Source organism: Coenobita brevimanus, chromosome 71 (assembly GCF_032717465.1).
Source record: "Coenobita brevimanus isolate Jiangsu-jjx chromosome 71, ASM3271746v2, whole genome shotgun sequence".
In the NCBI taxonomy this organism is placed as follows: Eukaryota; Metazoa; Arthropoda; class Malacostraca; order Decapoda; family Coenobitidae; genus Coenobita; species Coenobita brevimanus.
The window spans coordinates 49218292-49245864 of record NC_137024.1 but is presented as its reverse complement, the minus strand read 5'-3'; the positions used below and the strand labels follow the sequence as shown (position 1 = coordinate 49245864).

Below are 27573 nucleotides of genomic sequence, written 5' to 3'. Positions count from 1 at the left end.
CCCCTCATCCATCTTCACCCACCGTAGCCACCCACACCACTTCTTAGATCCACATTCTTCAGCCCAGCCATCCATCTCAGACAAACACTGCAGCCGTCCACTCTCCACTGCATTCCACGTTATCCCCAACTCCACCTTTTCCCACCCCACCCCCATTCTATTCCACTCCACTTCACCTCACTTCACCCAACCCCACTCCACTTCATCTCACTCCAACCAACCCCACTCCACTTCATCTCACTCCACCCAACCCCACTTCATCCCAACCCACTCCACTTCATTCTGTTCCACCACACCCGACTCCAGTCCACTCCAACCAACTTAACTCCATTTCACTCCACCTCAGAACATCCCACTCCACCCCACTCATTTCCAGTCTAATCCACGAAACTTCGTTCCACTCTACTCCACTCCATCCCAGTCTAGTCCACGCCAACCCACTCCAAACTCCACTCTACTCCGCTCCACTCCAAGCCAACCCACTTCATTCTACTCCACTCCACTCCATTCCACCCTACCTCACTCTACTTCACTCCACTCCACTCCACTGCACTCTAATCCACGCCACCCCACTCCACTCCACTCAGTTTCACTCAATTCCACTGTGCTCCAAACAACTCCACCCCACTCCACGTCACTCCACCCACTCCTCTCCACTCTACCCACCCACTCCAATCCACTCCACTCCAGTTCACTTCATTCCAACTCTTCCAACTTCATCCCACTTCACTCCACCTCGCTCCATCCCACTCCACTCCACCCCATCCATATCCAATCTAATCCATGCCACCCCACCCCACTGTACTCCACTCATTTCACTCCATCCCAAGCTAATTTACGCCATTCCACTTCACTCCACTTACACTCCACTCCACTCATCTCCAATCCACTCTACCCCTCTCCACCCCTCTCCATTCCACTCCACTCCACTCCAGTCCATATAACTTCACTCCACTTAACTCCACCTCACTCCATCCCACTCCACCCCACTCATTTCCAATCAAATCCACGCCACCCCACTCCACTCCACTCCATCTCACTCCACCTCACTCCGTCTCACTCCATCTCAGTCTAATTTACGTCACTCCACTCCATCTAGGTCTAATGCCAACCCACTCCACTCCATTCCAGCACACCCCACTCCACTCCATCTCACCCCACTCCACCCCACTCCATTCCATTCCACTCCATTCCGCTTCACTCCCTTCTACTCCATCCCATTCTAATTAACGCCAACCCACTCCATTCTACCCCGCTGAACTCCACTCCGCTCCACTCCACCCCACTCCACTCCACTCCACACCACCCCACTCCACTCCACTCCACTCTACCCTACTCAACTCCATTCCAATCTAATCCACGCTGCCCCACTCCATCCCACTCCACTCCACCCCACTCCACCCGACTCTACTCCCCTCCACCCCAGTCCACTCCACCCCACCACCCTACTCCACTCCACCCCACCACCCTATTCCACTCCACCCCACCAACCCCACTCCACATTATCCCACTCCACTCCATCCCACTCCACTCCATCTTACTTCATCCCATTCCACTCCAATCCACTCTACTTCACTCCACTCTGCTCCAACTCACCTCACCCTACTCCACTTCACCTCACCCTACTCCACCTCACCTCACTCTACTCCAACCCACTTCACTCCACTTTACCCCACTTCACTCCACTCCCCACCACTTCCCTCCACATCATTTCACTCCACTCCATTCCACTCTATTCTCTTCCACTTCACCGTTACCTCCAGCTTCAACTTTTTCATTGACCGTAGCCACTCACTCCACTCCACTCCACTTTAGCCTGACTCCACCTTCTCTATCGTCTGCAGTCGTTCACTCCATTTCATTGCACCTCCTTCTGCTCCACCAGATCCACTCTCTCCACCAACCACAGTCAGCCATTTTCCTTCCTCATTCCACTTCACTTACCTTAAGCATCAACGTTATAAACCCCACATTTGTTCCATATTCCATCCACATTTCTCCACTCCACATCATTCCTAGCCACTGCACCTTGACCTCTCATTCCACCTTCTCCACTTTCCTTAGCCATCCCACTCCATGCCTATTCACATCACCCATCTTGTTGTCCACTCCTCTGCCTAGTTCCTCTGCCTGTATGGCCATCCACTCATCCACTTACCTGAATCTAACTCACACAACTCCCGCAAAAAACGAAGAGGAGTGCCGTGAAAGACAGAGTAAAAGAGTGGAGTATGAGAGGAGAAACAGGAGGAGGAGAATAAGGAGAGGGGGAGGAATATGAAGAAGAGAGAAGAGGAAGACGAGAGAGAGAGAGAGAGAGAGAGAGAGAGAGAGAGAGAGAGAGAGAGAGAGAGAGAGGAAAAGGAATGAGAAGAAAGAAGAGAAGAAGAGACGAAGGAGTTAGGAGGGAAAGAAGGAAATCTGGGAGACAGGCATGAGAAGGAATGAAAAAGAGAAAGACAGATAAGAGGAAGAGAAATGGTAGAAGAGAGAGATCGGAGGGGGAGGAAGAGAAATGGAAAGAAAGAGACAGGGGGAGGAGGAAGAGAAAGGAGAAGAGAAAGCAAAGAGAGGAGAGCAAGGAAATAAAGAAGAGAGAACAGGAAAAGAATAAAAGGCAGGACTATGAGAGGGGAGGATGTCAGCAGATGAGGAAAAGAGAAGAGAGAAAAACGAAGGAAAGAAAGAAGGGAGCAGAAGAAGAAGAAAAGGGAGAGAACGAGATGGGGGAAAAAGGATCAAGATCAGGGAGATGAGAAGAAATAAGGACAAAGAAGAAGGGAGGAAACAGATCATAAGTGAAGTTATAAGGGTGAACCACAAGAAGTCAGCTGCCTCATCCCGTTCACAGAGGTTCAGGTTATGATGTCTCATTTTCCTGCCTGCCCGACCACCCACATGTGTTGCTATCCCCTTCACAGCCATGACTTATTTACTTCATTATTCTGTCTATCTATCTATCTATTGCCAGACGCCTCAATCCCGTTTGGGGTGGCCACAAACAAATCGCCTCCAAGTCGCCCTGTCCCCAGCCATTTCACTGCCCTGCTCTCAACTCACGCCCCCCTCTCTCATATACCTCTCCACCCCATCCCTCCATCTCATCCTCGGCCTCCCCCTTCCTCTTCCCCCCTCCACCTCACTCACATACACTCTCTTCGTCAGTCTTTCACCCTCCATCCTCTCCACATGGCCAAACCACCTCAGTGTGTTCCTCATAACGCTTCCTATCACATCCACATCCACACCACAACGCTCCTTTATATCCTCATTCGTCAGCCTGTCTCTCCATGTGATTCCACAGGCTCCCCTTAAATAACTCATTTCCACTGCTGTCACTCTTGACTTGTGTCCTTCCAACAACGTCCAAGCTTCACTTCCATACGTTAGAGTTGGTATCAAAATACTGTCATGTAGTAACTTTTTCACTTCCATGCTCACTTCCCTGTTTCTTATCACTGCTTTCAAAGAACCAGCAACCTTTCTTCCCTGTTGTACCCTTTCAAGCACTTCACCCTCCAAACCTCCATCCTTACTCATCACACTACCCAAGTACTTAAACGTACTTTATTATTACCACCGTCAAATAGATTTCACCAAGATACCAATAGTGTGGAAATGTGGAAAGGGTAGAGTAAGGGCACGATAGAGTAATTATGAGGTTTGTCCTTGGCGGTGTGGGAAAGATGAATCAATACCTGTTGTCTTAGCAGGGAACACAATGACCCAAAGTGGAGCAGCCTAGTTGGCTTTCTAGACTTTTATACTCAGATGCTGATTACAGTCTTAACTCCCCAACCCTAACACACACAATGCATCCATACACAAAAAATTTGTTGTGATAAGATGATTCATGTGCCGATAGCATTGTCAAAGCCGTGATACATTCCTTACGGCATGCTTAATCCCTTATGAATTATGACGTGTGTATAATTTTGTTCTGGCTAACACCAGATGATTTTAATCAGCTGATGAAGGAATCTCAGGAATTGAAGGGGTCGAGGAATGATGTGACTTTTTTCCGTTTGTCTTTTCCAAAATGTGAAATTCCAATCATTTTTGGGCATGAAATGAATACGAGCACATAAGTTACATTTTTTTTACGCCATAATTCCTTCGACCTTTTTTTTTTTTTTTTTTTTAATCATTGTTCTGTGTAGTACTGCCCATGAAAATTTATTACTTCTGATGGCTGCGCCAGACTTTTGGTTCGGCCTGAATTGTTTAATTTGCAGATGGGGTCTTTATTCCGAAGGACATGTTTGTAATTCGTAGAAGAGGCTGACATCTAGTGAGTTCCGACATCAGCTACAGCGAATAAACTAACTTTAAAAGAGCAAAACTAGACGTTTCAGTTAATATTATATTTTAGATGTTGGCAGTGGTGATGATGGTGGTGATAGTGGTATTGTGGTGACGTGGCTGAGGAAAAAAAAAAAAAAAAAAAAAGTCCCGTTGTTTTTCCTGCTTCTCTCTTCATGGACTTGGGCAATCAGCTTCGTGCCCGTGGCGCTGTCGACATTGATATTATTAGTCCACAGTTTAGTGTCATCAATTTCGCTTGCTGCAGGTGCACCAGACAGATTTCCGAAGGCTAAGGAGAGGAAAAGAAGGGCGGCAGGACATTCTCCCCCTCCCCATAGTTCTGGTGGGTGGTAGTGTGCTGTTGTGGTGGTGGTGTCGTGATGTGGTGTCGGGTGGTGATAGGTAGTATGGTGGTTTTGTGATGATGTTGTAGAGTCGATGTGGTGTGACGGAAGTGTGGCGTAGTTGCCAAAATGGTGGTGCTGAGGTGATGTAGTGTGGTAGCAATGTGGTGAAGGACATGTGGTGAGGCAACAATGTGGTGAAGGTTTTGTGGTGTTATAATGGTGCGATGATGGTGGTGTGATGGCAGGAGGTGTCGTTGTGGTGGCACAGAGGGTAACAGGTGGTGAGAGTGAAGTGACGAAGCAGAAGAGAGGGAGGGAGATGAATCAGTGAGGGTGATGATGTAGACTGGCACGTAGGACAAAGGTAATATGGAAGAAGGTGAAAATGATGAAGGCGATGAAACTAATATATTCCGTCACAACAGTAAGCAGTGAAGTACAGTGATGTAGGTAAAAAGGGGGTTATTTTACATAAGAAGGTACACTACGATTTCGTCAGTTTTGTTCTTTTCTATAGCAGTATTTCATTACCTATTTTAGAAATACCATTTTTTACCACAACTTTTCATCAATGACAGTCGCAGATGAATTTCGAACAATGTGACAGGCTTGCTGGTTGGGTGAGAATGAAATGTCTTTCACTGTTAAGTAAGCTTTGTAAGTTTGGTCTGAGTGATTAATTTCGCCTTTAAACCAGAATGATGCCCAGGTTAGGTTGGTAAATTTGCGTTAAATATAAACTATCAAACCTATACGTACTTTGGGAAAGAAACTCCATGGAAGAAAAACTGTAAGACTACAGAAATATTTTATTGCTGTAGAAATGAGAAAACCAGACAAAATTTTGTCATGGTTATTTACTCCTATGCTTTAAAGATGGCATGTGCAGGGGAGGGGGACGCGGGGGCGGGACGGTGAGCACCTGCCCCATTTGCCCCATGGATCTTAATGCAGGGTCATGCAGAGAAATATATTAGGGCAGGTGCATATAGTAAAAGAAAAAAGAGGTACCTAGTTATTTTTGTATTAACTGCATCTACATGCGTTTAAAAATATTCACAAATTGTTTCACATTATGCAACAACAGTCCAGTTAAGAATGTTTCTGTTTTTCTGACATCAAACATACTTAGCCAGAGTCCAGGCAAAGACGTCGTTTAAGGCTGAAGACATGGTTGCATGAATTTCGATGACCCCTTGATATGAGGTAGGTACTGGTCTCCTTGGTTACTGATCCAGTATGACTATACCTGTCCATTACCTGAGCTGAAATGAGTTACGGATCTTCGTCAGGTTTAAGAAGCAAGCTGTAGCCAAACTGAAACTCCAGTTGGATTACACTTGGCAATCAAACGATCTGGAAGAAGTTAGGGATCTTCGTCAGGTTAAGAATTAGTGCAGGCAGCGCAATAAATGCCAACAAGCGATAGGTAACTAATAATGCACTGCAACACAGAGAGGTCAAACTTTGACTTTACCCTGTGACCTTTAATCTTTAACCCATTGCTCTCAAACTCGAATCCTTTCTTCCTTGGCTTTCCCAAAACTCTTCCATCAAGTTTGGACTAAACTAAATTAAAATTGTTTAATCTGGCCCTGACATGTGGCCATAACCTTTGACGTATTATGAAAACAGTGGGTTAAGCCCTCGGTTGATCTTCAACACTTCAACAAGTTTGGTTCAAATCATATCAAAACTTTTTTAGTTATTATGTTCACACACACTTCGACCTTGTCTTGTGAACATAACTTTTGAATGAATGTTCTCAAAATCAGTTCCCTTCGTTCCTTCCATACCCTCAACCTTTCCACCAAGTTTGGTCAAAAATGTTTCAAAACTGTGTAAGTTGACTATGCTATGTAACCGTGACCTTTGATTAGTCTACAAAAAGAAAGAAAGAAAAAAAAAAAAACTGACCAGCCCCTACGCTGATCTTAGTCCATCTCACCAAGTCTGATTAAAACCAGACCAAAACTCTTTGAGAAAACTAGACATTACCACTCTGTCCTACACTTACCTATCTATTTACTTACATACAACTCGTTTGTGACTTACGTCTGTGTCAACCAGTGACAAAGTAAGATGATGAGACACTTGTCTGCACCTGAAAATACACTACAGTCAAATCGACCTTCCAATCTGACTACACTTAGTCATCAAATAAGCTGAAAGTCTTCATGGAGCTTCGTAAGGTTAGAACAAACACGTTAGTGACAAAGGGCGGTGACACGGCAGAAGGGTACAACTGTCACCCTGCCTCACCCCCATGTGTTTTGGTCACGCGTGTGCTCGGTGGTCTGTCTGTTTCCGCCAACTTGTTAGCAATGCGTGAGTGACAGTTCAAGGTCTGGATCATTGCCCTCAAACACACACACACACACACACACACACACACACACACACACACACACACACACACACACACACAAATAAATTAAGATTTTGTTGTGACATTTGGAAGCATCGTGCTCTAGACCCCTCCCTCTTATTCCCTCCTCTCCCTCCCTCCCTACCTCTCAGTATTTCATTATTTCCTTCACATTTTCTGCCCTCCCTCTTATCCCTTCCTCTCCTTCCCCTCCATTATTTCTCTGACATTCCCTCCCTTCCCAATTCCATTCTTCACACCCTCCTATTCTTAGATGCCCCTTCCCTCCCTCACATGTTTTCCCCTCTCATATCGCTCCTCCCATCCCACAACTATCTCCTTCCCCTCTTCATCCTTTCCATTACTCACTCTTTCACCCCTTCCCCATCTTCTCTCTCTCTCTCTCTCTCTCTCTCTCCTTCTGATACAGCTCCATAATTCCCTCAGCCATTTCAGTCATCATAGTTATCTTCTCTCTCTCTCTCTCTCTCTCTCTCTCTCTCTCTCTCTCTCTCTCTCTCTCTCGACCTTGAAGCAGAGTAAGGGGAAGCAAAGGGATTGGACGAGCAAGCAATGACACTCACCGCAGCGATCCTAAGAGGTGATGATTAGTCTGTGGGGGAGGAGTTCCCGGGGATAGACTTGGTGGCTGTGTCGGTAGGGAACTGGGCAGTAGATGTTGTTGCTGTTGTTGTTGTTACCTACCTGTGACGATTTTTGTTGCTGATGGTGTTACTGTAGCTACACGTATTTCAGTATCCTATTTTGTTTTGCCTGTTAAGTCAACATCATCATCTCACTTATTCGTGTGCTAGCCGGGGTACCCGGCGTTTTCCGGGTAAAACCCTCTATACGTTCACCCTTGATGGCCACTCCCGCTGTGGGAGAAGACCCACTGAACCTATATTCCTTCATGAGCCCATTTCCTTACGGATAAAATCCTGATGGACCCATTCCTACCGTGGACCTATTCTCCCACTACCCACCCACCTACCAACGCTGCCCACTCACCCCATCCGCCCTGCCCATCCCACTAAATCGTCTACCCATCAAACCCGTTGTAACTTATAATAATATGGTTGTAAGAAAGAAGAAGAAAAAAAAAATGCAGTAAATGGCTAAAAAGAGTCTTATTTGTTCTGATCTTGGCCATCAGGGGCGCCTCTTTAGCCACTGTAATGTACTGTACACATCTAAATTCGCTGTATAAAGTTACACCTGTAAGAGTGTTGTGTATGCATCCCCCTAGATTTCCATTTATATATATATATATATATATATATATATATATATATATATATATATATACACACACACACACTCTACTCGTATAATGCATATCCTCAAAGAATTACCGGAGATTTGATTGACCCTTTTGCAGTTCGAAGTCTATCACAGGATGAGTAAATTCGTCAGGCGGTAACAAGACTGGAAGTGTGTACGAAGAGGTTATTAGTATAGAATGTTGCTTTTTTTTTTTTTTTTTTTTTTTTTTGAAACTGAAAATGCCGACTTGTTGAGGTAAGGTGGGAGAGTGTATGAGAGATGAAAAAGGTATAGAGTGAGAGGGAGGTATGAGGGTGGAAGGGGAGAAAACGAAGGAGGAAAAGAGAATGAAAGGAGAACGTTGGAGGGAAGAGTAAAGGGTAGAAAAGGAAGAGGGACATGATGAGGGAGTGACACAGAAGGCGAGAGGGAGTGACACAGAAGGCGAGAGGGTGTGAAAGAGAGAGAGAGGAGAAGAGGAAAGGTATGGGGAAAATAATAAAGGAGGGAGAGAAAGAAACGGTTGGATGAGAAGAGAGGCCGGAGCATAACAAGGGAAGAAGGAAGAAAGGAGAAAAGCTAAGAAGAAAGAATGGGAAGGAAAAAACAGAGGCAGGAGACGAGAGAATGAGAGAATTAGAGGGGGTGCGATACGGAGCGAAGAAATTAAAACGAAAACGGAATAGCCCATCATAATGTTAATAATAGAAGGAAGTAGAGAAAGAATGGACAAAAAATGGAGGGGAGAAGAAGAAATGAGATGGAAAATGAGGGAAGCGGAAAGGGATGAGGAGAGAAAATGAGCGAGGAAAACCCCGTTATGGTTGAGGAGAAAAGTGAGTGATGGAGGGAGGAATACGAATGGTGGAACGCATGGGGAGGGAAAGGGAAAAAAATGCGTGAAAAAGAGAGGTTTGGATTATAGTGGTGGAGCTGGGTGCTACAAAGAGGGACAGTGACAGAAGGCAATAGAGGGGGAAATGAGAGGGAAATGAGGAAGCTGAGAGATGGAAACCGTGAGCTAAAGATATGGACAGTAACAGGGAGGTAGTGGAAAGTGATATGAGAAAGAAGAAAGGAGCAATGAACCAAACGAGTATGCAATAACAACCAATCCCTTTTTACTCCATTCGAATGTGTAGGGCCCCGAGGCTGGACTACCGTGTTCCCGTAAATTTAAAGATAGATAACCAAATAATTTCAGCCGATGGAAGTCCATGACCGAAAGCTCTCCAGTCACCTCACAGTAGTCGAACATAAGCACGGCAGTCACTCCTAATAGGAAATTTTGACACTACTGTAGGCTCCAGGCTGCAGATGAGAATGGGGAAATATAGCTGTGATGACTAATAGGATGGTGGAGAGGTTGGAACCTGTATACCTAGACTTTATAAAGAAGGGGACTGGGTAAATTTTTGTGTTTTCCTCTAAAGTACTCAGATATCACATATTGCTGTTGTTATGCCATTTTTAAGACTGATAACCATATAGCCTAATTTAAATGAAAAGCAAAACCAATTCAGATCTATCTACATCTTTCTGAGTGACCAGCCTAATCGTACTGTCACGGAATATTGGTCGACTGATAACTAAAATGACGTCTTTTATTTAGTTATCCAGTTTCTACAGTCGGATGAGTTTATTCAGTTTAGGAGAGGCCTGCCATCGTGAAGGAAATGGAACAGCATCATGACTCTTTCAGTATGATTCAGTCAATTGTTTTGATCCTGCCACCATCAAGCGAAGTTTTAAGGAGACTCGTAAAAAAGGATGGGGGATGAGACAGAGGATAGTATGTGAGTGGGTTAGCTATAGAACCGATTTTAATTCTATATATTTTTTTTCTATCCGATTGACTCAATCGGATACGTTTATGTGAAGCTACAGAACTTGGTGAATGTTTTTGGCGTATCCGATAGAGCCAGGATTCCAGGGGCTTGAATGATGAGTAAATGGAAGGGTGGCCCATTGGATTCGGCAAATTTGGGCTGTCTGGACATTGCTACTCCTCACTCTGCCCTAGGGTGGGAAAGGAGGCCCGGATGATGATGATTTTTTTACTATGCGTTTGTCACATTAAAATCAAGGGAAAACTGGACTGCTTGCAGGTTACTGTAACTGGAAAAATGTCTAGGATTTTTATAAGTATTTGCTTTTTATTGCATGGACATATACTTTTGTCTTTTAGTATATAATAATCTAATATTACAGATACTGAGACTTGGTTATAAATATTGCTGGGACTTCACTCGAGATGACCCCGATCCTTGTGAAGTTTGTGGTGCGCCAGCACCACACACTGCATCACTATAGGCTATTATGGAACGTTAATTAGTGTGAAGTATAGAAATCCTCAACGTAGCACGCTGACTGAGCAAATATCGTGGTTAATAAACAAGAAAATGATACTTTCTATTTTCCGTGATTATCCTGAATTTGCCCCAGGGTCTTAGAGAGCAATATACTCATTACGTATGTGATTACACAGAAAATTAGTTGTTACTGTTGAATCTTGTGTAAATTACATTTCTCAATAAGTACTGTATTAATTACATTTCTCAGTACATCTCTATTTGATGAAAGGGCTATGCGGCAAGATTCACCACCTTAGTTTGCCGTACGCTGTATGTACTGTGTAAACACTGACTGTAGGCTACAGTATGGAGCTAGGGTGCGACGAAATACCGAATCGGCACTTTTAATTGGGAAATATTATAATTTCCATCACCATATAGGTTCATACATACCTAATTATCTGAAATCCGGCCAAATTTTTGTTTTTAATTTAACTGTTAATAGTAAATCAGGGTTAAGAGCAAAAACATCCTAAAGTTAGCAAAAGTGTTTTGCCTTCAGCTCGACAATTTGCCTTGACAGACTTCTGATTTTTATAAACATTGATTTAGTAAGCAAATACATATATTTGCACTGTAAATCAATATTTATGCAAAACAAAAGTCTGTCAAGGCGCGTTGCGATCTAATGGGGAAATGCCCGCTAACTTTCGCACATTTTCGCTTTGAATCCTGATTTTTTTTTTTATTAATTTTTAAATTAATCATATATATATATATATATATATATATATATATATATATATATATATATATATATATATATATATATTTTTTTACCGGATTTCAGATAATTAGGAGTATATGAACCTTTGTGGTGAACAAAAAAAAATTATAATATTTTCCAAATAAAAGTGCCTATTCGGTGCTGAATCTGTGTTGATTCAATAAATGACCGCCGATTCGGTATTTCGGCGCACCAAGTGAACTGTATTTGCCGAGGGAGGTGTGTGGCTAGACCCACCACCTTTCGTACGAGTTTAAACCTTACTGGGTATACTTTTACAACAATAAGCATTTCAGTTCTGTTCAGTCTGATATTACAGTACACTATAAAAGTTTCGCTGATCTGATTACATAAAGATATCAAGCTTATCACAACTTAGGTCGGGATAGGCCGGGCAGTGGGCACTCCAAGTTTTATAATATTATATCTTTGTGTATTACAGTAGTAGTTCTCATATATATATATATATATATATATATATATATATATATATAATCTCATGAGCCGTTTGAGTGCCCACTGCCCGGCCTATCCCGACCTAAGTTGGGACAATACAGCCAATGTATCGCTACCAAGTGGCTTAGGTTGTCTAATAGAGATTGTATGTAGGGTGAGAAGTACTTGCATGTGTAACTGTAGTGTTGGAGTGGCTTTGGATGTGTGTGTAGTCTGAACCAAGTTTAATCGGCCCGCGCAAGCCGACTGGGTGCAAGCATACTTTATAGTGTGCGACACTGATTCAGCCACAGCACCCCTTGTGTCCGCCAATGCAGTACGTGGCCTGAAGAACGCTCCCAAAGTTTATTACCTGGCGGGGCGCGAACCCTCGTTCTTCAGTGTACAAGAACGCACACTTTACCACTGTACCACAGAGGAGAGAGAGAGAGAGAGAGAGAGAGAGAGAGATGCCGCATTGCGTTTTGCCGCATAGGGCCGATGTATGTCAACAGCGCCGCATATTGGAAAGGTCGTCGGACTAAAAATAAACAATGGGAATCAATGGGCAAAGGGTGCAGAATGCTGATGCTGAAGTTTTCTGGCCATAATTTTCTTAATACTGCATGGATTTCCTAACGTGACGGCGTATTTTAAAACGCATAATATATTCTAAAGTAATATTAAATGCACCTTTTCTGACTTGGTCCATGTTTGCCACAGTCACATCTCCAAAGCAATCCACATTAACAACAACATGCAACATGAGCTTTTGAGCCAACTGCAGTGAATTTATTGCTGAAATCTAGCTGCAATATAATATGACTCATGACAAACTTAACACATGCATGAAGCTGATCTCTTTTTAGCATCGTTTAAAATATATGAATAATATGATAATTGAAATGGAGTTTGATAAAGAAACAAAAGAATGGCTGTGAATATATGTAAATTATATGCCACCATAGTAAAAATACTGGTTATACCTTTTGTTTACTTACAATATCAAATGTATATGTACAGTATATGTACTGTACAATGGAATTCAGGGAGTGTTACAGTTTACAACTTAAAAGGACATGATGAAGCAGGGAAACACCCAGTGACAACTGTTAGATTCAAGAAAGCCCTCGCCTCTCAGTTAGTGTGGCAATATGAATGACATATCAGATTTTAGGGGAAAACCGAGGTGAAAGAAGTATCAGAACCTGGAAACATAATTCCCAGATTTTTTTTTTTTTTTTTTTTTTGGGGGGGGGGGATTATTTGCAGAAAGTTTCACAGAAATTTTAAAGGCTTGATAGTTAATGGCTAGACTCTTATGCACTGAAATAAATATAGAACTACAAGTCCCCTGGTGACCTTGGAAATGCTGAACCTCTGTGATTGTTAGGTTCATAAGGTAGATGGTTAGGTTGTGTTAGGGTAGTCATTTCACCAGAAAACACACTACTGTGATCCAACATTTCTTCTCTGGGGTAAATACATTTCTCACATATTCACCATACTTTGATTTTGCTTGCATATAGTGCACACAGTGCCACCCGAACAAAAAATTGCAAGAACAAACGAAAGTGAGGTAGCGAGGACTTTCTTGACCTTTACCTTACGTGGCTCAGTACATGAGAGTCTGAGTACTGTACGCTGATTACCGTAGTGAAATAGAATTTAATGCATTGTCGTACTGTCAAACTTTATATTATAAGGTTAGCTGTTATTCACACTGACTAGTTTGTTTTATTACAACTAACCTCAGCGTGGAAGTACTGCACGTCTGCATGGATCAGTCTAAGCAGAGCAGGACTATTTGACGTCTGTATTGATTTTACAGTACAAAGTGTATATATTTACCCATGAAAGTTATTCTCTGATGTCTAGTGCCAATTGTTCGTTTGTTAGTGTAACACTGTGGCATTTCAGAGAAGTTAAAGGCGGTACATTTGTAGAGTAGACCACAGCAGAAGACGTGCACTCGACATTTCCAGCATGGCGGCCAAGCTGACACATGTTTTGCCTCCCCGTACGGCATCTATGTTTATATATCTAAGGTTGGTGTAGCCTCGGGCTCCTCTGAACGTGAACCCAGTGAACTGTTGGCTGAGTTTTCTCATCTCCTGCAGTCCACCATTGTTTCGGGGGACAGGGATGGACGCTAGTATAAACGGGCAGTAAAGCCACCCTGCTGCATCGGTGTCACCGCATGAAGGCTTACTTTCCAACATACTGTATATGCCTATGACTAAACTGTATTATAAAGAAGTGTCCGCTAAAGCTCTTAGTTTTCTCTGTATGTAGCAATAAAGAAAATAGTTTTTGATTGGGAAACTGCTATAAGTTATATACATTCGTCGAAGCTCCATATTTACCGAAAGTGACACAGGTATTATTAGTTGATTTAAATCCCCGTGATGTCTTTGTTTTATCTGGGTTACTTTCTTATGTGAAAACACAGATTAAACTCAACGAGCATGTAACTTGCTTTCTTTTAAACCCAATGACGTGTCAGGGCAGCTTGACATGACCGGATCTTGATTTTTCTTTCTTTTGTTCGAATTGTTTGAAAGTGACAAATTAATCAGGCTCCCAGCATTTGGCTATTGATATATATATATATATATATATATATATATATATATATATATATATATATATATATATATATATATATATATATATATATATATATATATATATATATATATACACTGCAGGACCGGCTTATCCCTACCGAACCAGGGACGATACGGCCACTGTATCTCTACCCAGTGGCTTAGGCTGTCTGGTAGAGATTGTATGTAGGGTGAGAAGTGCTTGTGAGTGTGATTGTAGTGTTGTAGTGGCTTTGGATGTGTGTAGTCTGTGAACAAAGTGTAATCGGCCCGCCTTAAGCCGATTGTGTGCAAGCATACTAGTATGCGACACTGGTTCAACCACAGCACCCCTTGTGTCAGCCAAAGTAGCAAGTGGTATATATATATATATATATATATATATATATATATATATATATATATATATATATATATATATATATATATATAATTTCACACAAAATTTATGTAACCACTGTTAAGCCCCTGTCACACATACGCGACTCAAGGGCCGACCGCAGCGCGACTCAAGGTCGTAACACATTATTTTCATCAATCGTCCCTAGTTTCGCCGATAAAGCCAGGACTCTTTAAGGCGCTCGTGAGCTGCTGGGACGACTCGTCGCGCCTCACGACTTGTCAAAAGTCGTATCACAGTTGCGTCGCAGTCGAGAGTGTCGTACATTGGTCGTGAAGCAGTCTTAGCTCAATTGGATGTGTTGTGATGAGGTCGTTGTGTGTCGTGATGCTGTCGCCGACAAAAAAACACCCACCTGCTACCACTCATCCTGTCACCACCCACCTGCCTCCTGCCACTATCCACCTGTCACCATCCACCTGCCAAAACCCACCTACCACCACCCACCTGCCTCCACACACCTGTCTTCACCCACCTGCCTCCACCCATCTGCCTCCACTCACTTGCCACCACCCACCTACCACCACCCACCTGCCATCTGCCACCACCCACCAGTCACCTGGCACCACCGACCAGCCACCTGCCACCACCCACCTGCCACCACCAATTTGCCACCTGCCTCCTCGCACTTGCCTCCCTCCACTTGCCTCCACCCACCACCCACTTACCCGCCGGCCACCATCTTACTCACCTACCACTTACCCACCTACCACCCACATACCCGCCTACCAGTTACCCACCTACCACTCATCACCCACGTACATCCAACCACCCACCTACCACCCAACCATCCACCTGCCCACCGACCCACCAGAGCCTTCCTGATCGCTGACAACCCTACTGATGAAGCCAACTCAAAATAAAACCTACTTTTGTTTAATTTACTCTGGAAATCTATTACCATACATCAGTTACCTCTGTCTTTATACCTGTTAACTATTTGATGTGGGGTTGTTGTGGATATTGTGGGGTTGGGATGGTTATATAAGGTGGGGTTGGGTGTCATTGGTGATCCAGGTGTGATGCCCTGCCCCACGCTGGGTGTCATTGGTGGTCCAGGTGTGATGCCCTGCCCCACACTGGGTGTCATTGATGGTCCAGCTGTGATCCCCCGCCCCAAGCTGGGTGTCATTGGTGGTCCAGGTGTGATGCCCCGCCCCACGCTGGGTGTCGTTAGTGGTCCATGTGTGATGCCGTGCCCTATGGGTCGGTCGTGGGGGGGTCTTGGGGGGTGTCGGGTTGCATTCCCCAAATGCGTCACGCAGTCATGTTGCATTCGTGGGTGGTCGTGTCACAGTCTTGGCTGACAAAAATCTGTTAAATTTCAAATTTGAAGACTCGTAGCTCCGTCGCCTCGTGGTCGCCTCGCAATCTTGTTGCATTCTTGAGGACGTCATGAGCGGTCGCGAGGTAGTCGTGACAAGGTCGTGAGGCAGTCGTGAGCAGAGTAGACTCGGGGCCGTGGCATGGGAGCCAACTAGGACACGACCTTGAGTCGCGCCAAAGTTGACCATTGAGTCCTGTATGTGTGACAGGGGCTTGAGGGGATCAGTTGGTATACCTGTACGGCCATGTTAGCTTCCGACCCATGACAGCCAGCAGGTCAACAATGTCTATCAAGACCTTAATTCCAGTATTCAACTCTTTTTCACCAGGGATGGCTCGACCGCGGGTGGTGGGGTGTCACCCCCTCCAGTGTGTGTTCTGAGTTAGTCAAAAAATTACTGAGATGGTAAAAAAATGAAGAGTGGAGAGTTTTTTTTTTTTTTTTTTACATAAAAGGAGAAGTCTCCAAGAGGACAAAATATTTTTTTTTACATACGTTTTTTGTCCTCTATCTATCTGTCTGTCTATCTATCTATCTACCTGTATATGTACTGTATATACAGTAGAGAGAGAGAGAGAGAGAGAGAGAGAGGGAGGACAAAATACAAAATACTCTAGTTTCCTTCCTGTCAGAGGAATAATCTAAGCCAAAATCAAGTACCATACGGAAATTAATCAAGGTGACTGGACCTGGACCCCCTTCGCCCATGGAACGGTGGCAAGGAGGAGGGGGTTATAAATTTGGTTTGTATATATCTATTTCGTTGGTCAAACCGTAACGCCAAGCGGATCAAGTTGGTAAAAATTTTCCTTATCCCCCCCCCCCCCAATCACATACTCCTCGGGCCATCCCTCTTTTTCACTACCTTTGATGTGCTGGTGGTTGGACTTGGTGTGTGTGGGTCTACCATGCAGGCCTCCTTATTGAGTTCGGTCCCAACGGGAGACGGACACTTACGAAGGAACAATAGTATACCCTTTCATGTGTTCGCACGTGCTGGAGGTTCCTCCACAACATGGGTTACAAAGACACTCCTACTAAAGGACACACAAACGTGAGCAAAATCCGACGTGCACTTCTCCCCGGTACGTGCGACGAATTACCAAATCTGCAGTTGTCGCAACGCTTTTCCCCCTACACTCCAAATACCTTCACCACATATACTTGTGTACGTGAAGCACTGGGATGGTGAAAGAAAGTGGTGTTCCATACCTTCCCAATCAGTTGCCCTTCAGGACAGAAAAACATGCCATGGACGTGCATCGCAGAGTTGCCCGCCCATGTACGTCGTGTGTAGGCTGGCTGCTACAATGCACACATACCGCCCTATTTACCACCTTCTTTATATACAGTATATTCTAGTGTGGACAGACCATTAAACCCCATCACTACGTTAATGAATATTTAATTTTACTCATGGCATCACGAGGTAATTCAAAATAGGCAGATCGTCTATTACCAAAACTGATATTTTAAGGTTATATTTAACAACTCGTAGTCGAAAAGCCTCTCTCAAAGTGAATAAAATGGACCAGAGATAGCAAGAACACAGTGAAATGAAACAGAGGTACTCAGGGGCCGAATGCTAATCGCCCACCAAAATATGTTGTTGGCTAAATTACAAACTACTGTATCTACAAACCAATCTGAACTCTACGGGACTCAGTCATCGCATTTCACAAATAGCCAAGCCATATTAAAAAAAAAAAAAAAAAAAAAAAAAAAAAAAGAAGAAGAAGAAGAAGAAGAAGCTGGGCCAAGGCAGAGCAAACCCGTCCCCAGCGGTCATTTTAATGCTGACGTATAAACACAACAGGATATCTAGTCAAAGATCTAACATTTAAAATTTGGAGTAAATCGGGTGAAAATTGATTTTATGCCTTCCATTCTTTGGGGGAAACAGCCTAGGTATATAAACAAATAGACAGATGGATGCCCATTTGAAATTTTAGTCCCGACTCACCTGTCATTGACCCCCCTACCACTAACTGGGGGGTTACCCCCCTGATGTAATGAGGCATGTTATAGGATGCAGATTTGACAGATAAACCTTTGGGTTTTGGTTCCATGTCGATATGACGAATTTGCAAGGAGTTTTGGCGAAGAAAACGATTTTTTTTTTTTTTTTTTTTTACATTTTTTGGTCCTACAGCCTGGGCCTTGGCCCAATTTGGCCCAAAATGTAATCAGATCAGGTCATATCTCATCATTCCTGAAATTTTAGTCAAGATCGCACCAGTAGTTTTCGCGTAAAGTTGTTAACAGACAGCCAAACAAACAAACAGGCAAACGGAGTGAAAACGATACCCGTCCCCGAGCCCTTCCGGGGTGGGGGGGTAAATATATATGTACGAGGCGGCTGGCATTCGTTCGTCTTTGATCAATTCCTCACCAAAAGCAGTAAGCTTCTGCACATTTCATATAGCTCCTATTTTCTGAAGGTGTGGTGAAAATCGTCCACAGCTTTTCGAGATATTTTGGCAACAGTCACACACACACACACACACACACACACACACACACACACACACACACACACAACTAAAACGCCTCGCCTTGCTAAAAACGGTCGATAAAAACCTGTCAAAAGGAAGAGCAACCCCACGGACTTTTAACTAACAAGGACTTCCACTCTCTCCTACATTTTTCGTGAATGTCACTAGTTCTTATTCTAATCAGTAAATGAACCAGTTAAAGGACAGGCGTCTTTTGCTTACATTCTTTATTTTTAGTTGCTTCAGTATAACACTAACTTCCTACAGTTTTGTGTGTGTGAGGGGGGGAGGGGTGCGCACACGCGCTATTGTAGAGTATCATCATTATGAACTGTATTTTCTTCTTTTTTTCTTCTTCCTCTTGTTATTTGTCACCACCTCCTGCTCTCTCTCTCTCACTCTCTCTCTCATTTTTATTACAGTCGTGTACGAAAGAGCACTGAGAGTTAAGTATTTCGTTCAGGCTGTCTGCTGTCATTCTGCCAGTCAGTAAGACTATGATAAACTGCTGGATGGAGCTGCAACAATTTTTGCATAGTTTAGAGAGACCACCAAAGGACTATGCGATTTTTTTTTTTTTTTTTTGCCAAAAAATGCCATAGGTCATACGTGAAGGACAAAATCAACTAAAGAGTTTTGATCCGACTGGTGGAATGTCTGAGGGAAAAAAAGGATGACGTGATTCAGTTTTGAGGGCAATCAGTCAAGAGTATGGGTCATATGGCAATGTCAAAAGTTGAGCCCTTTAACTCAAATGGTTTTGCTTCGATCTGTATCTAAATTGGTGGAAGGATTTAGGGTTCGCCAAAGGTGAACTTATTCTATTTTCAGAGCAATAGGTCAAAGCTCGAAGTCACTGATTAAGATCAGCTTCGGCCATGTTGATTTGACGTGGTCAAAACTTGGTGGACGGGTTGAGGGTCAGGTGAGGATGAAGTTATTCGCATGCGGGAGCAATCAGTCAAAGGTCAAGAGCACAGGAATGGGTCAAACATTCGACTTAAGCTGATTGTTGAAAGAGCACGTTGCAGTCTCTGAGCACCCCTTCTTATTCCTTATGCCCCACAGCATCGTTATATTTCGTAACACTGTAATACCCTCAGCCTTTTTAGTAATCATAGTTAACTTCTCTCTCTCTCTCTCTCTCTCTCTCTCTCTCTCTCTCTCATACAGCTCCATAATTCCCTCAGCCATTTCAGTCATCATAGTTATTATTTCTCTCTCTCTCTCTCTCTCTCTCTCTCTCTCTCTCTCTCTCTCTCTCTCTCATACAGTTCCATAATTCCCTCAGCCATTTCAGTCATCATAGTTATCATTTCTCTCTCTCTCTCTCTCTCTCTCTCTCTCTCTCTCTCTCATACAGTTCCATAATTCCCTCAGCCATTTCAGTCATCATAGTTATCATTTCTCTCCCCGCCTCTCTGTCTCTGTCTCTCTCTCTCTTTAATACAGCTCCAGGCTTTCCAGTGAGCCCTCGCCTAACAGAAGCAGAGCCAACTTGTCCACGTCGCTAGTTCTTCCCCCATCGTCGGGCAGGGCGGAGGTGTCATAGAGGAAAATATTCTTCCTTATTTCTTGCTTGAAGCAGCTGTTCACTCGACTTTCCCTCTCGCACTGTATGAAGACGATGAGGCGCTGGACGGAGGCTGGGACGGGGGTTTTGGTTTTCTCCACCGGCAGGCAGCGCTGGAAGATGGGTGGGAAAGGGTTAATTCGGCAGGTAAAAAGAAAGGGAAGGGTACTGGCTGGAACATGACGACAGTGGAAAGGGAATTGATTGATGCACGACGCAAGGGAATGGTGGGGAGGTGGACGGAAGGGGTAAAGGAACAGAGGGGAAAGGGAAGGGTGGGGAGAAGGAAGGGGTGAGAAAGAGTTAATATGGTAAGGAAAAAGAGTGGAGTGGAATGGAAGTTGACTGGGAAGTGGAGACAATGGAAAGAGGACTGCCAGATGAGAAATGTCCGGTAATGGATGGGAAATGGATGCAAGGGAAAAAGGAACAGGGAAAATTAAAGGAAGTGGAGAGTGAAGGAAAGGGAAAGTGACGGAAGATAGTCTGGGTGTGAAGTTGACCCCATTTGGAAGAGATCTGAAGAATGGAAGACGTGAGGAAAGAGACGTCGCTGAAGGAAGACTGGGAAAGTGTTCTTGATCCTCTCCACCAACATGCAAAGCTATAAGAAGTATGGGAATGGGTTAACGTGATAGGGAAAAAGAAAGGGAAGGGAGCTGGCTGGGAAAGGAAGGCAATGACAAAAGGTCTGTTGGTTTAGAGATACAAGGGAAGGGAGGAAAAACGGGAATGGGATATTAAAGGGAGGGGACGGAGAGGGGAGGGAAGGATGAATGGAAGAGAGTTTATCTGGCTTGGAGGTGGATATGAATTCGGATGGATGAGACAAGCAGAGGAACAGGAGGCGCCAAGGGGAGGCGGAGGAAAGGGTTCTTGATCCTTTCCGCCGGTAGGTAACGCTGGAAGAGGAATGGGAAGGAGTTAGACTGGTAAAGAAGAAGGGATGATAGTTTAGCTGGGAAAGGAACGTATCGATTTCACGAATGGGGGATGTAAAGGAATGAAAGGGAAAGGGAATGGAGAGGAAAGAGAATGAGGTAAAACTGAACAGAGGGAAAAGGTAAGGGATGGGAAAGGCAGAAAAAGGGAAAGGAGAAGGAAGTTAGTTTGACAGGAAAAGGGTGGATGGTTTGGGAGGAAAGGTTTAACTTGAATGGGAAGAGAACATGATTTAGGATTTTGTGTGTGTGTGTGTGTGTGTGTGTGTGTGTGTGTGTGTGTGTGTGTGTGTATGTATGTGTGTGTATGCATGTATGTATGACGGGAACATGCCTTAGTATGGAGAGAAAAGCAGTTTACGAGAAAATGGAATTACTCTGAAAAGGGGACGTCATTTTTAAAGGCAGAAAACAGTTCATGTGTGAAGGGAAGGTGACATATACTCCAGGAAGGTTTAGTTGGATGACATACAGTATCCTCATCAAAGGGTTGTGACATATACTCCATGAAGGGTCAGGTAGGAAGTGAACGTGACATTTGCCCCACAAAGGGTCAGGTAGGAAGCGAACGTGACGTATACTGAAGCAAGGAACTTACAGCTAGGTCGACACAGAAGGAGTACCCGTTAATGAGATCCTGCTTGAGGGCGGGGTCGATCGGGGAGCTGGCCACCTGGCTCGTTATCAGGTCAAGGCGAACGTTCAGGTTTTCGTCGACCTGTAAGGAGAAGGAATTAGATTAGTCGCCTTTATATTCGCTGTTTTATTTCTGCGTTAAAAAAATGAAAGCGTGAGCGAAAAAATAATAAGACGGCTACAGTAACGCATTTGTATAAAAAAATCATAGAATGTCATAGCAAAGGATATATATAAATTCCATTTACTAGACAGTGTGCAGTAAACGACTTCCTGCCTTATACGGCATAGGAGAAAGAGGAGAGGGAATTATTATACAGCCTAGTTTTTTTCCATCACTGCATTTCCCTAGTGACACCAAACATGTGCACTCAGATGTGTACTTTTTTTTTTCCCCCTCTTTCTCATGCAAATATAGGAAAGTGGGTGAGGAAGAGTGAAACACTGGGAGAAAGCATTTACGAGATTTACTGATGGTAATTTCACGCCTAGATTCTACTATGCACCAGAGTAGACAGCAAGGTACAGTAGAAGTACGCATCGTAGTGGACGTCAAGTGCATCCATCATACTGAACACTATGGTATTAAGCACCGTAGAGGATAATGTGTACACTGACCGTAGTATGTACAGCAAGGCAATAGTATGCACCGCAGCAAACATCAAATGTACTCACCATAGCATAAACAGCAAGGCAGTAGTAGTAGTAGTAGTAGTAGTAGTAGGAGGAGGAGGAGGAGGAGTAGCAGCAGTACTAGTAGTGGTGGTGGTGGTAGTAGTAGTAATAGTAGGAATGGTAATATGCACCACAGTAGACAGCAGTTATAACTACCGTATAATATACACAGCAAGGGAATAGTGTGCATCGTTGTAGACAGCAAGTACATTTACCGCAGCATAGAGCGCACTACAGATGCACCCAGCGTTGTGACCACGTAGACAAAAACAAACAGCATCCACCGTATTAAGAGCAGACAAGAAGACAACAGTATACATCATATTACCCCTAGCAAACAAGAGTACAGTAGCACCCACCATATCAATAGCCTGGAGAATGCATGTGAAGTTACTGAAGGCTGCGTGCGCTTTGGTCACCAGCCCCTCAATCTTGGCACGCCCAAAAAGAGGCTGGCCGTGGATCGCCTGTCGCTTCTGGGGGTTGTGGGAGGGGGGTAGAGAGGATTAGTGTCAGTAACGGTATGGCCATTTAACCAGCAGGGAGAGAGAGAGAGAGAGAGAGAGAGAGAGAGAGAGAGAGAGGGAGAGGGAGAGGAATATATATAAATAACATCTCGAGGAACCAATAAACAGGAGACAGACAATGATGAAAGGCAATGATCAGTACTGGCCTGACAGTAGAACCAGAAGAACAGTATGACTAACGCTCCCGGTTCCTGTGACCCACTCTTGGCTGAATAAAGTCATCTGGCTTTAGCTAGGATAAAATGCTATTATGGTAAAATCGTCATCATCTACTCCAGCGTTGCCCCATGAGGAGCGTAGGAGCCTGCGGCGAGGCAAGTTGGTCCTGACATTTGAGATGAGAGTGGCCAGCCTCACTCATCCCTGAGTGGCATTACGTAAGCATTAAACCCAACCACCCCTTGGGAAATAAACCTGCACGAGCTCGATCCAACTGGAGCACTTTAATTGCCCACTAAACCACCAGGCGCCATAATTTGGTTACATGGTTACCACCCAGCTTAGTAAATGGTTTCCTGGTGTACAGGGAATCATTTGGCTTGTCACTCAGTGTATAGTCACCCGTAGACAGAAAGAAGAGGAAAAAATGAAAGAAAGAAAGAAAGACAGAAGAGGAAGGATGGAAAGAAGTAAGGAAGAGAGGAAAAGGCAGGTACCCGAGGTCAGCATTACTTCGAGTGAGTGGATGATGAGCGCCCCAACCAACGGTGCCAACATAAAAAGGTTAATAGTGAGGTATAAACACTCTCAGGCTCCTATGCCTTACTCTCAGCTGAATGTAATTGTCTGGTTTTACCTTGAATGAAATGCTAGAGTTTTCCCGACGATGAGAGAATAATAATGGTGACCTTATTCTCATTCTCAGGCTCCTATGGCTTACGCTTAGTTTAAATATAGCGTCTGGCGTTAGAGAGAGAGAGAGAGAGAGAGAGAGAGAGAGAGAGAGAGAGAGATGCTAACTCACCTGCCTGTTGTATACGACTGGTCCTTGTATGAGTGTGGGGAAGGTGGGGGGGCTGGGGAAGGTGGCGTGCGGGTGGGGGGTCTGGTACAGTCCATGGTGGGGTACCAAACCTCTCTGACGGAGAAAAATGTAATTATACTTGAATTGTAGATGAAGTTAGTAAGGGAGAGAATATTGGTGCGAATAATAAAATAAATAAATAAATGAATAAATTGTACTTAGAGCTGAGACATAATGAAGAAACGGAAGCTGGGAATTCTGGGGAGAGATAAAAAGTAAACTATGCCTGGAGTTTAGACCATATGAGGAAATGAGGCGGGTAATTGTTGTCTCCTCATTTTCCTCTTTTCTCAGTTACTCCATTCTCCGATGTACACCTCCATTTTTGTCACCTTATTTTCCATAGTTACTGCTAAGTTGCTCCAGTTTCCTAAGTTATCCCATTTTTCTGTTACTCCAGTTTCCTCAGCTGAACAACAATCGTCTGGTGGCAGCAACACTAAATGTAAACGTTGTCTTTTTATTGAAGGGGTTAATGAAGATAGTCTCTCTTTCATCGCCAAGGTCTCTCCTTAGCTAAATGAAATAGTCAGAGGGTAATTAGAAAAAAAAAAAAAAAAAGCTAAAGAAAGGGGAAGCGAGGTTATCCATTAAGCTAGAAGGCTCTTCATGTTTTTTTTTTTTATGATGAACAGAGAAAGGGATAACAAATTACAGAAAAAAATAAATTATTGCCTGCCACTCATCAGAGTAAAATACAAAGAACATCCTTGATTGAGACATTTCTGAAATTTTCACTGCTAGAATGCTTTCCTTATGATTACAATCGTTGGGTGTAATAACGGCATAATGCATGAAATGTCTGTTGCCGAAAAAAAGCATGAAAAATCGTCCTAACTCTCTTTAGTAACAGATGTCTATCCTTGTTCATGTAAGATTGTTTGCTGATAACACTCCAGCATCTCCATTTTACCTGCCTCTCCATTTTATCTGCCTCTCATTCCACCTGCCTCTCTATTCTGTCTGTTTCTCCATTCTACCTGTCTCCCCATTCTACATTCCTCATCATTGTACCTGCCTCTCCATTCTACTTGCGTCTTCATTCTACCCACCTCTCTATTCTATCTTCCTCTTCATTCTGCCTGCCCTTCCATTCCATCTGCCTCTCAATTCTGCCTGCCTCTTCATTCTACTTGTGCCTCTGCTTAACCAGTATAATAAAGGCAAGCTCTTCCTGTGCTGCCATCCTTCTGTGCCTGTTTCACATTTCTGCCTCCAGGCTTCCCTTTCTGTATGTCCCTCTGCCTCATCTGCCTATATTCCTGCATACTGTACCTCCCCGCCCTTCTTTTCCCGCCTCTCCTTTCTGCCTTCAGTCCCATGCCAGCATTGTTTTCTGCCTTCTGTTTTTTTCATTCTCCTCCGAACGTCAGACAACATCCTTCTTCTCGTACTCTCTTGCTGTGTGCTTCATATTTTCATCCCATTATTTACACAGCACTAATCTATTGCTACAGTAGGCAGGGAAGCATCAGCGTACTCTTGACTCGAATCCAACATACTTACATTGCTTTCTCTTCCTTCTTTTCCTACCTTTACCTTTTTGTCTTCCCTTCTTTTCCCTTTCTTCTCTTTCTTTCCCTGCCTCCTTTCCTTCTCTGCCAGACTATCCTTTTAGCCTCCACGTCTGCTTGTCCTTTCTACTGTAACACTTCCAAACGTTCCTGTACCTCTTAAGCTGTCTACACATCTGTCCCTTCAGTCTTCCCCTTCCTTCCTTCCTTCCTTCCATCTCCCCTTACCTCCATTCATGCCTTTCTATCTACTTTTACCTCCGTCTAAACAGCCGACGTTACAGTCTCTCCTCTCAGTTTGTACCTCTGTCTCACTTGCTATATCCATGCCTGTTTTCTGCTCGTTCTTTCTCTGCCACTCCTATCTACCGACGCCTCTGCCTTACCTACCTGTTCTTCTGCCTGTCCTGCCTGATTCCCTTCTCTGTGTGTCTGTAGCTCCTCCTGCCTCTCCTAAGAACTTTATTTTTGCCTAACCTGCCTTTATTCCTGCCTACCCTCCTGCCTCTCCTCTCTACCTGTATGTCTATCTTATCTGCTTATTCTACTTTCCACTTTGCCTTCATTTATGCCTAATCTGCCTGTTCTCCTGCCTACCCTTCTGCCCTCTTTTCTGCCTGTAGTTATTCCTAACCTGCCTAAACCCCTGCCTACCATCTTGTTTCCCTCCCTACCTGGACTTATACCTAAGCTGGGTGTACTCCTGCCTACACTCCTGCCTCTTCTCTTTACTTGCATGTTTATCTAATCTGCCTGTACTCCCCACCTCTCCTCTCTACCTGTATGCTTGTCTAATTTGCCTGTACCATGGCCTCTCCTTTCTTCCTGTAACTCTGCCTAAGCTGCCTGTACTCCTGCCTGCCGCCGTGCCTCACCGTGATGACGTTGATGTTGTGGTTATGCTGGGGTAGAGGGGGCAGCGGGGCCTGTAAACACGCGTCCCTGGCCTTCTCAATCTTGATCAGCTGACCGTAGTACAGGTCCTCACCGAAGCAACGCGCGAACAGCTGTAGGATTGGGGGAGGACAGGGGTGAGGGAGGTGGGTAGAAAGGTATGTAGACTGAATGACTGACTGATTGACTGATAGACTGACTGACTTAGTGATTGATTGACTGACTGATTGACTGATTGATTGATTGACTGATTGAATGACTGATTGATTGGTTGATTGACTGACTGATGGGTAGGTAGGTAGGTAGAGAGAGAGAGAGAGAGAGAGAGAGAGAGAGAGGGAGAGAAAGAGAGAGAGAGAGAGAGAGAGAGTGAGACAGACAGACAGACAGACAGACAGACAAGAGGAGGGAGAGCCTGCTTACCTGAGTGTAGGCGAAGGTATCAAGGGTCGCTTCCTGCCCCAACACAGAGCAGGACACCAGAGCCAAGAGAAGGGCCACACGGAGCATCCTGCGGGGTGGGAGGAGGTGGTGAAGGTGGTGAGGGGATGAGAGGAGGTGAGAGGGAGTGAGAGGGGATGAAGGTGGTGAGGAGGTGGGAAGGAGTGAGACGGAGTGAAGGTGATGAGGGAGTGAGAGGGGATGAACGTGATGAGGGGGTGAGAGGGGTGGGAGAGGTGAGGGATGAGATAGCGAATGGGCATGGGATATTTGTGAAAGAAGGGAGTTGGTGGGATTCTGAAAAGATAGGGGGGAGGAAAGAGGAGAGGAATGAAATTTTTTGAAAGAGGATAGAGGGGAGGCAGTGAAGGAGGGGAAAGGGTGGGGGGAAGAGAGGGAAAAAGAGAAAATGAAGTGAATGAGGAAAGAGGCGAGGGAGAGGCATGGAAGGAAAAAAGTCTAGTAGAGATTTAAGAAAAAAAACAAAAGTGGAGAGACAATGAAGAGGTGCATGAAATGGAAAGTGGGAAGTAAGTGGGGGGTGGGGGGCATCTGAACGACAACAGTGGAGAAACGAGCGGGAGGGGAGGAGGTGAAAAGAGTTCGGAGAGGGAGTGGAGAGATGAGAGGGAGGAAAGTGGAGAGGGAATGGATGAGTGAAGTTGTGGGGGGGGGGTTGAGGGACAGACAGGCAAACGGACAAACAAAGAGAGGT

At 44.3% G+C, this 27573-nt stretch overlaps 1 protein-coding gene across 1 annotated transcript; it reads right to left on the bottom strand.

Moving 5' to 3' along the window:
• Nucleotides 1-20076: 20076 nt before the first annotated feature.
• Nucleotides 20077-26927, bottom strand: LOC145406594 (uncharacterized). The gene is made up of 6 exons (XM_080277669.1): nt 26841-26927; nt 26330-26530; nt 23950-24063; nt 22818-22934; nt 21746-21865; nt 20077-20319 (listed from the first exon to the last, which is right to left on the bottom strand). The coding sequence occupies exons 1-6, from the start codon at nt 26925-26927 to the stop codon at nt 20077-20079; spliced, it is 882 nt and encodes a 293-aa protein (XP_080133795.1).
• Between the last annotated feature and the right edge of the window lie 646 nt (nt 26928-27573).

What these genes read in the sequence shown, in the direction of transcription:
- LOC145406594 (XM_080277669.1), bottom strand. Translation starts at nt 26,927, where the DNA reads ATGCTCCGTGTGGCCCTTCTCTTGGCTCTGGTGTCCTGCTCTGTGTTG. An exon ending in TTCTCCAGGCTATTGATATG is followed by an intron (nt 21,866 to 22,817) that starts GTGGGTGCTACT and finishes TTCTCCTTACAG; the next exon opens with GTCGACGAAAACCTGAACGT. An exon ending in CCTTCTGTGTCGACCTAGCT is followed by an intron (nt 20,320 to 21,745) that starts GTAAGTTCCTTG and finishes CCCATCTTCCAG; the next exon opens with CGCTGCCTGCCGGTGGAGAA.